The sequence below is a fragment of the Manacus candei genome, unplaced genomic scaffold, assembly GCF_025592945.1.
Source record: "Manacus candei isolate 608988 ecotype Guabito, Panama unplaced genomic scaffold, ASM2559294v1 h1tg000011l, whole genome shotgun sequence".
In the NCBI taxonomy this organism is placed as follows: domain Eukaryota; kingdom Metazoa; phylum Chordata; class Aves; order Passeriformes; family Pipridae; genus Manacus; species Manacus candei.
This window is the reverse complement of record NW_026138059.1, coordinates 20057557-20069896: the sequence shown is the minus strand read 5'-3', so window position 1 is coordinate 20069896 and position 12340 is coordinate 20057557. Positions and strand designations below refer to the sequence as shown.

Genomic DNA, 12340 nt, shown 5'->3' with positions numbered 1-12340 from the left:
GTGTGTGCTTTTCTATCAGCCAAACCTAACTACTACGATAGATACCCCGCGACACTAAAGTGTAATGACTTTATTTTGAAAATAACTTTATATGAAAGGCTAATTAAAAACCTAGGGAATAATAAATATAAAAGAAAAATTACTCTGCTTTTTTAGAACATGCAAGTACTAAAGAAATTGTGTAAAGACAAGAGATTAGAAAGTTCAGACAGCTATTACATCTGGTTTTGCATAGCTCTTGACGCTTTTCCCAAGACCAATTGAATTGTCAAAAGAAAACAGTTACACTAACAGACTATGGCTCCAAACACAACTAACCATATTCAACCACCCAGTTCCCAAATGGCCTTTTCTTACATAAGCTGCTTCATTGTCATTTCTCTTAAAAGTCCTATTACTAAAATTTTGATCTGTATAATATTTTAATGTGATTAATACACACAGATGCAAATAGTCCACAGCCAAAACTTTGAATTGTTTGTATAGTATAGGATTGCAGGTTTTCTAAATATCTGGCAAGAGGATGATGTATCAATATAAGTATTACAAAATCCTAGTTTATGGATATGGTTTTGAACCCTTCACAGTATATTGAAAAGTTTTAGAATTAATATATATTTTAACGAAATGCAGATAAAACCTTCATGAGCAGTGGTTACAAAATTTTTAATGTGCTCTAGCTCATAGGCCAAACAAGGTTTGCAAAAAATGTAGCATCTTTTATTAGACCTGGTAGCATAAGATGGAGATAGAGTTTTGGATACATAAATACTTTGATCAACTCACAGTATGCAGTATCGGTAACTAAGAGAAACACTTGAGAAGACACTTCACACTTAGGTCATTCAAGCATGTGAAGACTTTCATTAGCAATTTTCAGAACAAACAGAGTGCTCTGTTTCTTGCTTTTTCTCTGGAATATAATAGGACTTACACTAAAATAGTGTGGTTGGGCTGTGTTCCATTCATGAGAAATGTCCTCATAAATTTCACATAACGAAGTTTTAAAAAATAGTTCTTTATTAAGGGTCTTAAAGTAAATAACTGTATTTTCATGCAAGGCATTTAAACAACCATTCTAATTAGAATCTAATGTTTATCTAATGCCCAAAACACATAGAAAATTATTCTCAGGTTACACCCCAGATCCGCAAATTTTGAAACAGTTGATTTCCTAGATCCACCACTGTCATCACTAAAAAGTGTAGCTTTATCTACTAGGTTCACCCCTGAACAAAAAGCAACTCTCAGGGCATATACCAACCTTCAGTAACTCCAGGAGGGCTTAATATAGGAAAGACAGAGATTAAAGACATTAGGAGATCTCAAACACTACAAATTTTTATTACAGATACCTGAAAATCCCCATATACAGATAGATGCACTCCTCTATCTTCAATGGTATTAACATAAGCAAAGTGCATAAAGTCCTGAGACTGAAAATGAGACACATTCGATGTGAACAAACGCAGAAATTAGTGCCCACATAGGTGTTCTAATTCAATCTAGAACTGCCTGGAAAAGGTTATTCATCATGTCATGTCGCTTCATGCCTCTGAAGTGGCAAGTATGAATGGTTTTGTGTATGTCATTATTCTGAAAATTGCAACTAGCTCTTCTTGCTTCTGTAAAAGTGCCGAAAACTATATTTGCAACATGGTTTTCTTGTTTAAAACTCTCTCTGGACATAAGTAGCTGACATACAATCAAATTTTGAGGATGATTACTTCAGTTATAAGTACAAAGAATTACAATGTTATCCTATCATCTTACCTAAGAAACTATTAAATCAAAACTGTAGTGGTATATTTTCTGCTGCTTGTTGTGAACACCAAAAATAACTCTGACTAACATTTACTGCCTAGACTCCAAAACTAGGAAACACCATAAACATTGCATAATATTTAACCATATCTATGAAGTATAAAAGAAGAGATAAAACAATTGTAACTCTTGGTAGATGTAGAAATCTTAAAAAGTATCTGCATCCTTACAGATCCAATACATAAATTTGACTGAGGTAAATCATATAGACCTGGTAAGGTGTAAATCATTCCAGTAATTGTAAATTTATGCAGGTATTTCCAAAAAGCAGAATGAAACTACTCTGTGTTTGTAATGGACAGAATAAGATTTTCTTACATGATTTATCACTGTTGGGAACTAAAGCAAGACTATAGGTACCCAAGCTTTTTCCCCCAAAACGTAATTGCATGTCAGCATCTATTAATTAAAACTGGTAGGCCCAGGGGAGAAGACAAATGCATCGGTCACCAGTGGGTAGAGTGAAGGAGAAGGTAAAACAGGCTAGAAATTATAATTGGCTCTAACTACTGGCAACCTAAAATAGAATTTCAGTTTTGTCATTTTCCACCTTCAATAATGCCTGCATCCCTACAAGCCTGAACACAAGGGCAGCAGTATTTTTAAACAGCCTTTTGTTTAAGGCATTAAGCTCAAGTCTTAAAATGCTTAGTAACTGCTTGACGAAGGAAGCACATTCCGTCTTTGTTAGTTGCTTTCCTATCCAAGGATGCAAAAAATTCTTCGTATGAGTCGTCAGAAATAAAAGGGTATTGACAAGACTGAGAATTGCAAATCTCTTTTAATGTTGTTCTCTCTCTGCTGTTTTCCAGAAAAATAAACAACAGGACACTACCATCCCTCTCTAGAGAAGAAGCCTCTTCTGCATAATTCCTTTTAAGATAAGGTTTATAACAACTCTGTACTTTGAAAAGTTTCTGCGCAGAGATTATGTTCTTTCACCCAGTCTTTGTCTTCACCCTTCTGCAGGGCACAGATAATGACTATGAATTTGGAGAATGACAGACTTCTTAGTCGGGAAGTATTAGTGCAATGTCAGACAAAGCCAGGAATGAAGCTTTGGCAGCTTCTTGTATCAAGTGGAGAATCATGTGGGAAGACGCATGCACAGAGATAATGCCCTGTGCATTTCAATAAAACCACTTAAACGGGGGTCAGAAAAGAGCTCTGGACAACGGTTTGCAGTTCAGAGCTTCCAAAAGTTCAACATATGCCAATCTGAAGTCCATGTATAGAACACAGTAGGGATGGTTACTACTGCCTGTCATCCCCTATCACCTGTTCTTCTATAGCTTTTAAGAAAATGCCTATCAATCTGCTATCGTCTGCTGACAGTCTTCTGCTCCTCCCTTGGTGGTGAGATGGGCACTCAGTAGAACAGTCAACAGCTGTCTCATAATTGCCTTGCTGCATGACTGTGTGCAGTTGTGAATACACTTTAACTGTATATAGTAGTCTCCTTAGACTACTTGGTCCACCTTTCTGTGAAAAAACCACTACCAATTCTCTGAAATTCCCTGAAAGTCATGAAAACACTCCTTGCAATTCTGAGGTCACCGCAAGTTGTCTCCTTTATTAGAACACAGTTATGGCCACACCTACCCTCTGAGAGTGATGAAAACTTGAAGACTTAGATGCTGCTAAATCTTTTCTGATGTTTCTATTGGTCAAAAGACCACAACAGTTTCTGCACTGTTCAATTCTCTCCCTTCATCTCTGAGCAAAGGCCTTGGACAGCAAAGAAAAAGGGGCCAGAAGCAATGACTGCAAGCAATCCTTCGTTTGAATTATTTGAGAACATGTTAGATACTGGTCTCTCTTGTAAGCTTTAAAACACCCAGCATAAGTCCTGCAAAAAAAGAATAATCCCATGCAGCAGTACATGCTGGGGGCCAACCAGCTGGAAAGAAGTTCTGCAGAGAGGCAACTGAGAATTCCTGGTCCACACCAAGTTGAGCACGAACCAACAATGTACGCTTGCAGCAAAGAAGTCCAATGCCATCCTGGGCTGCACTGGAAAAACATTGCCAGCAGATTGAAAGAGGTGATCTTTGCTCTCTGCTGCAGCCCTGGTTAAGCCATATCTGGATGCTAAATCTACTTCTGGGCTCCTTGGTACAAGAAAGATGTGCTGGAGCCGGTGCAGCAAGGAGCCGTAAAGACAGCTAAGGGACTCAAGAACATGACATGAGGAAAGGCTGTGAGGGTGGGGACTGTTCAGCCTGAGGAAAGAAGGCTCAGAAGGATCTTAACATGTATAGATCCCCAGGGGTAAGGACTAAAGAAGACAGAGCCAAACTCTTCCCAGAAGAGCCCAGTAACAGGACCAGAGACAACGCACAGAAACTGAAACACAGGAGGTTCCATCTGAACGACAGGAAACACTTTTTACTGTGAGGGTAGTTGAACACTGAAAGAGCTGTCCGGGGAGGCTGTGGAGTCTCTACCCTTGGAGATAGTCAAAAGCCACCTGCACATGGTCCTGGGCTACCTGCTACAAGTGGCCCTGCTCTCAGTAGGGGGCTGGACTAGACAATCTCCAGGCTCCTACAGACCTGCAGGAGTAACATTGTTTCAGCATGGATTTTTACATTCAAGTATCAGTATCAGCATTGGCACCGCCAGGGAGGGGTGCAAGGCAATATTTGAACAATCTGTCTAGGTGATTCTAGGGGCTTAAAACACTCAGGCACATAGTAAGCAACCTGCACTCTGCTCCCTGCACCACCACAGGGTCTGAAACATGGTGGCTCCAAACTCCTTTAAGTACAAAGGAAGAAACAAAGGCTCTCAAGCAGTAGCCTCCATTCCTCCTGCTCCACTGCACAGAAAGTGAGATTCATGTGACCATGGAAAGAATAAGAGGTAGTCTGAATCAGAGGAGAGAATCTTGCTATTGTTTATCTGTTTTATCCTTTAATTCCTTTGTGCCAACTGCACAACCAGTTCCCAGAACTCAATTCCTCCGCTGTTTCTCAGTGGGATTTAAGACAAGCTTTAGATCCTTTATCTTGAAGATAAGATGAAGATAGACTTCTTCATGATGGCCTCTTGACTCTTGCTTTTATTTCTGCAAAGTGGCCCAGTTTCACCAGAAAGGAGACAGAATGATCCTACCTCTTCCTTCCCTACTGTTTATGGAAGGGTAATTACCATCAGAGGATTTACAGCATACAGGCTAAGAAGGTCTGGGAACCCTACTTCCCTATGTTGCACATAAGTACTATACAAAATGAGGGTGGCAGCAGCTGCCACTGTGATTTGAGCAGTATTCAACGTTTTCTGACAATGTTAGGTGTAGTCCAAGTGGTAGAAATGAAGAGGGAAAGAAATTGTCTCCGGGAAACTGGTTAAGAGCACTAGCCTCCTGGTCAATTGGTTAACTTCAATTAGGCAATAAGTAGTGCAGGCTGGAAGCTTCCAGGTGCCCACAGGAAATTATATAGGGGTTATCTTGCAAACGCTGAAATAGATATTCTCACCAATTGCAAGTGACTTCAGGATCTGGCAGCCCTGAAATGTGAGCAGCTGCAATATGCCTGTTAATTTAAAAGACCTGAGTTCCACTAAAATCAAGTTGTGTACCATACTAGAGAGTCAAAATAGGGTGTTAGGATCAACTTCTCCCTATTTACTAACTGCCATGAAAAATCTTGAGATAACTCTTGAGCTGGGAAGGTTTCAAGTACCCGCTACCCTGTCCACTGAAGCTACTCAAATAGAGTTATAAAACTACGAAGAACCTCCCATGTCTGAGTTAAGTTTCCTACTATTGCCACTTCCTTGGCCAACAATCTCATAGTCTTTTAAAATCCCATCAGAAGTGCAGTAAGAACTTTTGGCCCCACTTAAATTTGCTCCAGCAAATGAAAGCCATGATAATTAGGAATCACCTTCTAATTTCTGACCAAAGTTTGAATGGAACTCAACTAGCTGTGTTCACAGCTGCCATAGTTTACACTTAGTACCTGACTAACTCAAGGAGATAAGGCACACAACCACATATAAACAAACTTCATCTTAAGTATATACACATATACAATTCTGTGATTTGTCTATGATTGAAATTTGTTGTATATTAACTGTGGTTGTTTCACTTCAAGGCACCTTATGTCCACAAAAAATATAGTTGTCTCAGGTTATCTAGTGTTTGAATGTACACTTTAAACTTTTAAACTATTTTTCTTTTAATTCCCCCCCCCCATTTTTGCGAATGATGGTTTGTTTCTCTCTTCAGTCTCATTGAAAACTTACCCTCTCATGCTTCTTCAAAATTTTTTAGTCACATCAGTCACCTGTTGGGCAACATCTGGACTTCAGGCTCGACATCAGCCACTCAACATGAACTTCTTCCCTTCCAGCTACAGGAGTATCTACCAAGTAAAACAGCAAAAAATGCCTCCGATGTGAATTAGTCTGCAGAGGAGGCCATGGTACATTTTACCACTGTCCTATGCAAACATTTACTCATATAGGAACAGCAGAAGCTTGGGTGTCGAAGGCCAAGTTCCAATTAAAAGAGCTGATAGAGACTATAGTCTTCAGAGATACGCACAAAATCTTGCAGTCAGTGTGAAACAGGAAAACAAGCGTGGATGAGAGTTGAGTCTACTATGGTAAAGCCCCACCTACTCAACAGCCTGCTCTCCATGTTGCTATCAAAGGCGTGTCATGGAGGAAGGTGATGCTCTCCCAACCACAGAGGAACAAACCACAAAGCTCTGAAGCCCCAAGACTGGAGGAGATGGAGGACTTGCTTCCTACTCCCAGACCTTTTAAATTTCTCAAACTCTTTTAAAAAAAGGCTCCATTAATAGCCCTGTGTAACCAGAAGCACTCAGCAGGAGAGCAAGGCAGCTCCTCTTCAAGGAGAGCTCTTCCTATTGGGTTTGACATTGAGTTATGTTCCTGGGCCCATATGCTTTGGGAATCCAAACTGTTTCCACAAAATTATCATGCAACGGCACTTGTCTAGGACACAATTTCTTCAAGTTGGTAAGTGTACTGGGCATAGATAATCACTTCCTAACCACCACATTAATAGCCTAAGGTAGTTGGAAGCAGTAACACTGCCTGTCCCCTTCACGTTAGGAAAGCGACCACTGCTGTGACAGCAGCACTTTGAGCATCGATACGCAATGCAGAGGTCATGTCAGGTCTTTCAGAGAACTTAGGCAGATGACTACGTAGTTGCGACTCTCAGACAAGTTTAGCTATAAGACAGACTGCAAGCAATTCAGCAGCCGAGGCACTCACATGTTCTGGTGCTATATGCCCTGGACACAGAGGAACAAGTGCACCATTATGGAAAGACTTTATGGACTACTTTCAAGGGGCCTCAGTTTGTACTTAGTGCCAGGCAAGCACTGAAGTGCTTATGTGGATTTGAGTCTTCAGTGCCATACTGGGACTGCACTTCAGTGCATGAAAGCATAGATATGGTCTCAGGAGTACCTAGTGGCACTGCCTCTATTACAGAAGGAACGCAGAACATGTCTTTGGATGTGAAGGCAATTTCAAGGCAATCAGCTAACATTATAAGTGATCCTCAAGCCAAGGTACACCTGTTCGCAAAAGAAGCAAAAGAAGGAATCTTCACAAAAGCCCCAACTCCTCAACTCATTGTTCCAAGGTATTCAACAGGTCATAGGATAGAAAAGCATTCCCCTTCTGCAAACACCACCCACAGTAGTGGGAAATCTGATATTGGAAGGGTGCAGGGAGGATGAGGTCTCTGTCACTGACCAGGTATACCTAGAAAAAGGAAGTCATACTAGCCAGTACAAGTTGTGTGCCTTTATCCTAAGAAGGTGACAAGCTCTGTTAACCCCAGACTGCTGAAGGAAACTCAGCAGGCCAACAAACTGACAAATAGGGGAGTTCCTGGAAAGTGATGAGCAGGTGGCCTCAAACCGAAGCACTGCACTTCTGTCATTCTCCAGCGCAAGCAGCGAAAGCAGTTCGCTGTCCATAGTCCTGCTCCCTGTAACAGCGCCCTGTTCGCAGGCTGGCACACTGCAGTACGTGCTGATGTCAGCATGAACTGGCAGAGAGCGTTTACAAGAAGGCTTTTAGCTCAGAAACAGGGATCAGGAAGACAGAGAGGTACAGAGTCAGAGAAGAGGGATACAGCCTCTTTACCAGTGACCCTAGTTGCCTACACTTCTGAAATGCATACAGTCTGCTCACAGAAACACTTCAAATTCCCCTGGATCCACAGTTTTATGATGACCATGTGAAGAATACAGTTGTTTAACCAATAGTTCTTCCTCCAGTTTTCTCCTATGAGGAGTGCTGGAAAGGAAAATTACAAGTACAGTTTTAGAACTTTCATTGGTATCAGGACATCCAGAACAGGAGAGAAATGCTGCACCCTTTTTAGCCCTTATGATTCATGAGACAGCACATATCCGGCCTCTGATCAGCCCAGGATTGAAGGTAGCCTAGTTTGCAGCACTGATTCTCAGCTTCACTTTCAGGGAAAATTACAGATTTGCATGTGGGTGTTACAGACAGAAACATTTCTCCATCAGGTGGTTTTAAATGAAAACTGGTGGCACTTTTGTTGAGACATTTGGATAATCAGAAAATCTTTTAATGAAGATAACAGGAATAGTAATGATATCTGACTTTTATAATATAGCTGTGTCATCTGATAGCACCATTGTGTATTTGCAACAAACCTTTAAAAAATTATGGCAGTAAATTCTTGTCGATATTCCAGTCTTGAGAAAGTTACTCTCTGGAAAGGTATGTCAAACTCTTATCCCAAAAAGGAAGTAAGTGCTCAGTATACAGAAAAGCCAAATTATCTCAGAAAATCTAGTGGCTTTCTGTAAGGGTCGAATCATAACCCATAAGAAAACTATTTGCTGTGACCTGATTTTTAAAGCCTAATGAAATAGCTAAAGTGAGTACATACGTTTGTAAGTTTTCCAATGTATTTTCTCTTAATTTCTGGTTCTTTAAATAAAGACAGAAATCTATAAATCTATTTAAAATCACAATTTCTAAGGCCAGTGGAAACCCTAGACTGTTAATCTCATGATCTGAAAGAACTTTTGTAGGGAAATAAACTTTTAAGTTTGGGTATCACAAATATTTGAACATAATATAAAGTAATTTCAAGTTGAATTCACAAAGCACAATTTTTGATCTCTTATAAAACTTATATTTAAAGTGTCCTATATTGATTTAGTAAAACTGCTGAAGATTGCCATAATCTTGCAGAATAGGAACTATCGGTCCAGAATTCTAAAGCACCAGTGCAAAAGAAGAGCAGAAGAAAAACAGAAGGGAGGTAAAAAAGGAGGAAAATTTACCCTCCACCCAATATTAACATGAGTAGGGCTGAGAAAATACCACCTCTACCAACAGAAGTTAATTCTTGCAGTGACTGTAAGATTTATAGTATTCCTGTACAACATCGTCACCAGTAAACTTCTTCATGAAATAAAAGCTAAACATTTATAGAGAAGTAGCTGTGCTGGAGGACAAGGAACACAAGGATACATATAGTTTAGAGCCTCGGAGCTTTATTTAATTTTCTTCTGACAAATAGAAACTGAGGAGGAATCCTTCACTTACATTTCCCCACACTGACTAAAAAAATGCCTTTTCACAAAACATTTTGCATTCCAATCACCCCACCTCCAAAGCTAGGCACACCCCAAGCACAATGAACTGCAACAGAACTGAACTCTTCTGAGATCCAAGCACCACGCTCCCGGACAGCTCCTCGCCAATAACACAACACTAGCAGCTGGGCCTCAGTACTCACCATTGCAATCAAGTCTAGTAACCCCTTAAAAATTCAGAGTCAAGCACGCATAGGAAGGGACAATATACTAAAAGGCTCTCCCAGCTTCACCACATACAGTGCAAGGGGCCAAAGTTGGGAGCCTGCAGGCGTTTGGTCTCTCCATCGGGCAGAGAAAGCTGTGGAGAAGAGCTGGCACCTGCATCGCTCGAGTGGGTATTTCCAATGCAGCCAAAAGAAACACCCAGATCACGTCACACCTTCAGCGCATCCCCTCCGAGCACAGGTGTACGCAATCCGGCGACAGTGAGGTAAGGATCCTGTGGCAAGGAGGGTCTGGGTGGCATCAGAGGCTCACACTGTTCCAGTCACCTCTCCCACTTCCCCCCACCAGAGCGAACAGGCCTGATGGGCAGTCAGAAGAGGAGAAACCCTGATTCTCCTCCACAGGCCACAGCTCCAATCTGTCTATTGTCATCATTCGAAGCAGGCGATTCAGTAACGTTACGTTTGAAGCCTCCGATTGATGGAGGAGGATAGAAAATGTGGTCACACGCACTGTTTGGCAGGGACGAGGGGGTGAGAGAGAAAAGGTTCAAAAGAGGTTCTGGGGATCCGGTTTCCAAACATGGCACCTACCCACACCCCGCGCTCCCCGCACCCCTTTTCGTGCCGCCGTCAGCGAGATAAACCCACTCCCCCGCCGTCCCGCCACCACGCACGCCCGCCCGCCTGCCTCCCCGCTGGAATGAGCAGTGCGACTAATTCCATCTATTTCCTCATTACGAACGCCCTGCTGCCCCACGGCGCGCTGCTTCCCGCCGCTGCCCTCGCTGGAGCAGGCGGCAGGCGGGCCGAGGTCGGCGACACGGCACGGCCCGGCCCGGGGGCGCGGGGGGTGTGCCGGGCGGCGGCCGGGGACAGCCGCCCCAGCCCCGCGGCGAGCGGCAGAGGGGGCCGAGCCAGGCGGGGGCAGCACGGCAGCCGCGGAGGCTCCCGCACGGAGGGAAACCCCACCCAGCGGCCCCTCCTGGCAGAGGCGGGGTTTTGGGGACCCCAAAGGAATCCCACCTCGCCCCTCATCCCCATGTCGGGGTTTCCGCCCGCCCTGCGCCGTCGGCTCCCTCGGGGCGGGGAGGGCCGCCGTCCCGCTCTGTCCCGCCGTGCCTGGCTCCTCCGGCGGTGCTACCTCGGGAGGAGCTGCCCGGGGTGGGGGAGGAGGAAGTTACGGGCCGGGAGCGGAGCGGGACCGGGGCTCCGCGGCGCCAGCCCCGCCGAGCAGGGCGAAGCCGGCCGGCTCCGGGCACCGGCCGGCTCCCGCTGTGGCAGCGCCCGCTCCGCCCGCCGGCGATCGGCGCATGAATGAGTGCCTGAATGAATGAATGACTGGCGTCTGCTTACTTGAGCATGGCCTCTTCTTTTTCTTCCTCCTCTTTCTGCCGGTCCATCACTGCCATGATGATGTTCCTCTCCTCCTCTGTCAGGTGGCTCAGGTCGGGCAGCTCCTGCATCGGCGGGGGCACCGTGGGCGGGCGAGGGCCGCGGGGCCCCACCGAAGAAGACATTTTCTTTCCGCCTCTCCCTTACACCTTCTACCTTTGCACGGCGAACCCAGCCAGCCTCTCCTCCGCCCCCTTCACAGGGTAGTCCTCCGAGCAGCGGCAGCCGGCAGCTCTCTGGCAGCAGCGGAGGAGGCGGAGACCCAGCCTTTCATGGTTGCTTGCATCCACCCCGGCCCGGTGCTGCCGCTGCTCGCTCCCTTTGTTTCCGTGGCTTTGGGGAGCTCAGGGGCTGCCGCGCCGCCGCCCGCAGCCCATCCTCCCGGCGGTGGGCGTGCGGGGCGGGGGTGCGGTGGCGCGGAGGGCTTCGGATCGCCGCCGGCGGGTGCGTGCGGGAGCGGGGGGGCGGTGCGCGCCGCCGGCCGGCCGGGAAGGGCGGGTGCTGCCGCCGCCGCCGAGATGCTCCGCCGCTGCGAGCCTGGCGCTGGAGGAGGGAGGGAGCGAGGCAGGGAGGGGGAGCTCGGTGCCGGTGAGGCGGAGTCCGAGGCGCGGCGCCGCTGCCCCTGCCCGCGCCGGGCACCCGGGCCGGCCGCGCCTGTCCCCGCCGCCCCCCCCGGGCTCGTCCCGCGGCCGCACGGGCGCGGCGTGGGCCCCGGCACCGCCATCCTCCTCACGTTCTCGAGGCTTCCTCACCGCAGGTGCTCGCCTGGGTTCCCGACAGGGCTGCCGGCTCGCCCGAGGCAGGGCCACCCGCGGGAGGGTGCGGGCTTGCTGCGGGGCTGCCAGAGGCGCCGCGAAGCCTTGGGCTGCTCCATCCGGCGTAAGCCGTGCTCGCCCCAGCTGCAGCCCCCTTGCCATAAGCCAGCTCTCTCACCGCTCAACCACCCCTTCCTGAGGGTCCCACTCTTCAACACTTTCCTTCATATGCTTCTTACACGGCATTAGTGGTACCCAATGCCGTGGTCCCCACACATCTCCCACGGGGGTGGCGAGTGCTCTTATCTATCAGACCCTTTCTTTAACTATTGTGACCCACCAAAACTGGCCACGAAACATGTCACATTGCTAACTGCTCAACCGAGGGGATAGCACACAATGAAACAAAATGTCATGTCCAGACACAGATCGCTTTCACATCAATTTCTGATCATCCGCTCTGAGCAACTTCAGTTTGGGGAGCCAGTAATGCATGCGACTGTCCTTCTCTACAGGAGATGATCTGCATGTAATCCACTGGCCAGGAGCTCATGCCTACAGC

The 12340-nt window shown here is 46.0% G+C and overlaps 1 protein-coding gene across 48 annotated transcripts in view; it reads right to left on the bottom strand.

Moving 5' to 3' along the window:
* The window catches only part of RIMS1 (regulating synaptic membrane exocytosis 1), a 322306-nt gene extending 310854 nt beyond the window's left edge, over positions 1 to 11452 (bottom strand). For 47 of the 48 annotated variants that reach the window (XM_051777693.1, XM_051777692.1, XM_051777643.1 and 44 more), the window contains exon 1: positions 10985 to 11452. In XM_051777693.1, coding sequence (XP_051633653.1) covers positions 10985 to 11148 — 164 coding nt within the window. In that variant the 5' untranslated portion in view covers positions 11149 to 11452. The remainder of the gene's footprint in view (positions 1 to 10984) is intronic. The other variant, XM_051777664.1, reaches the window with a different exon arrangement.
* Between the last annotated feature and the right edge of the window lie 888 nt (positions 11453 to 12340).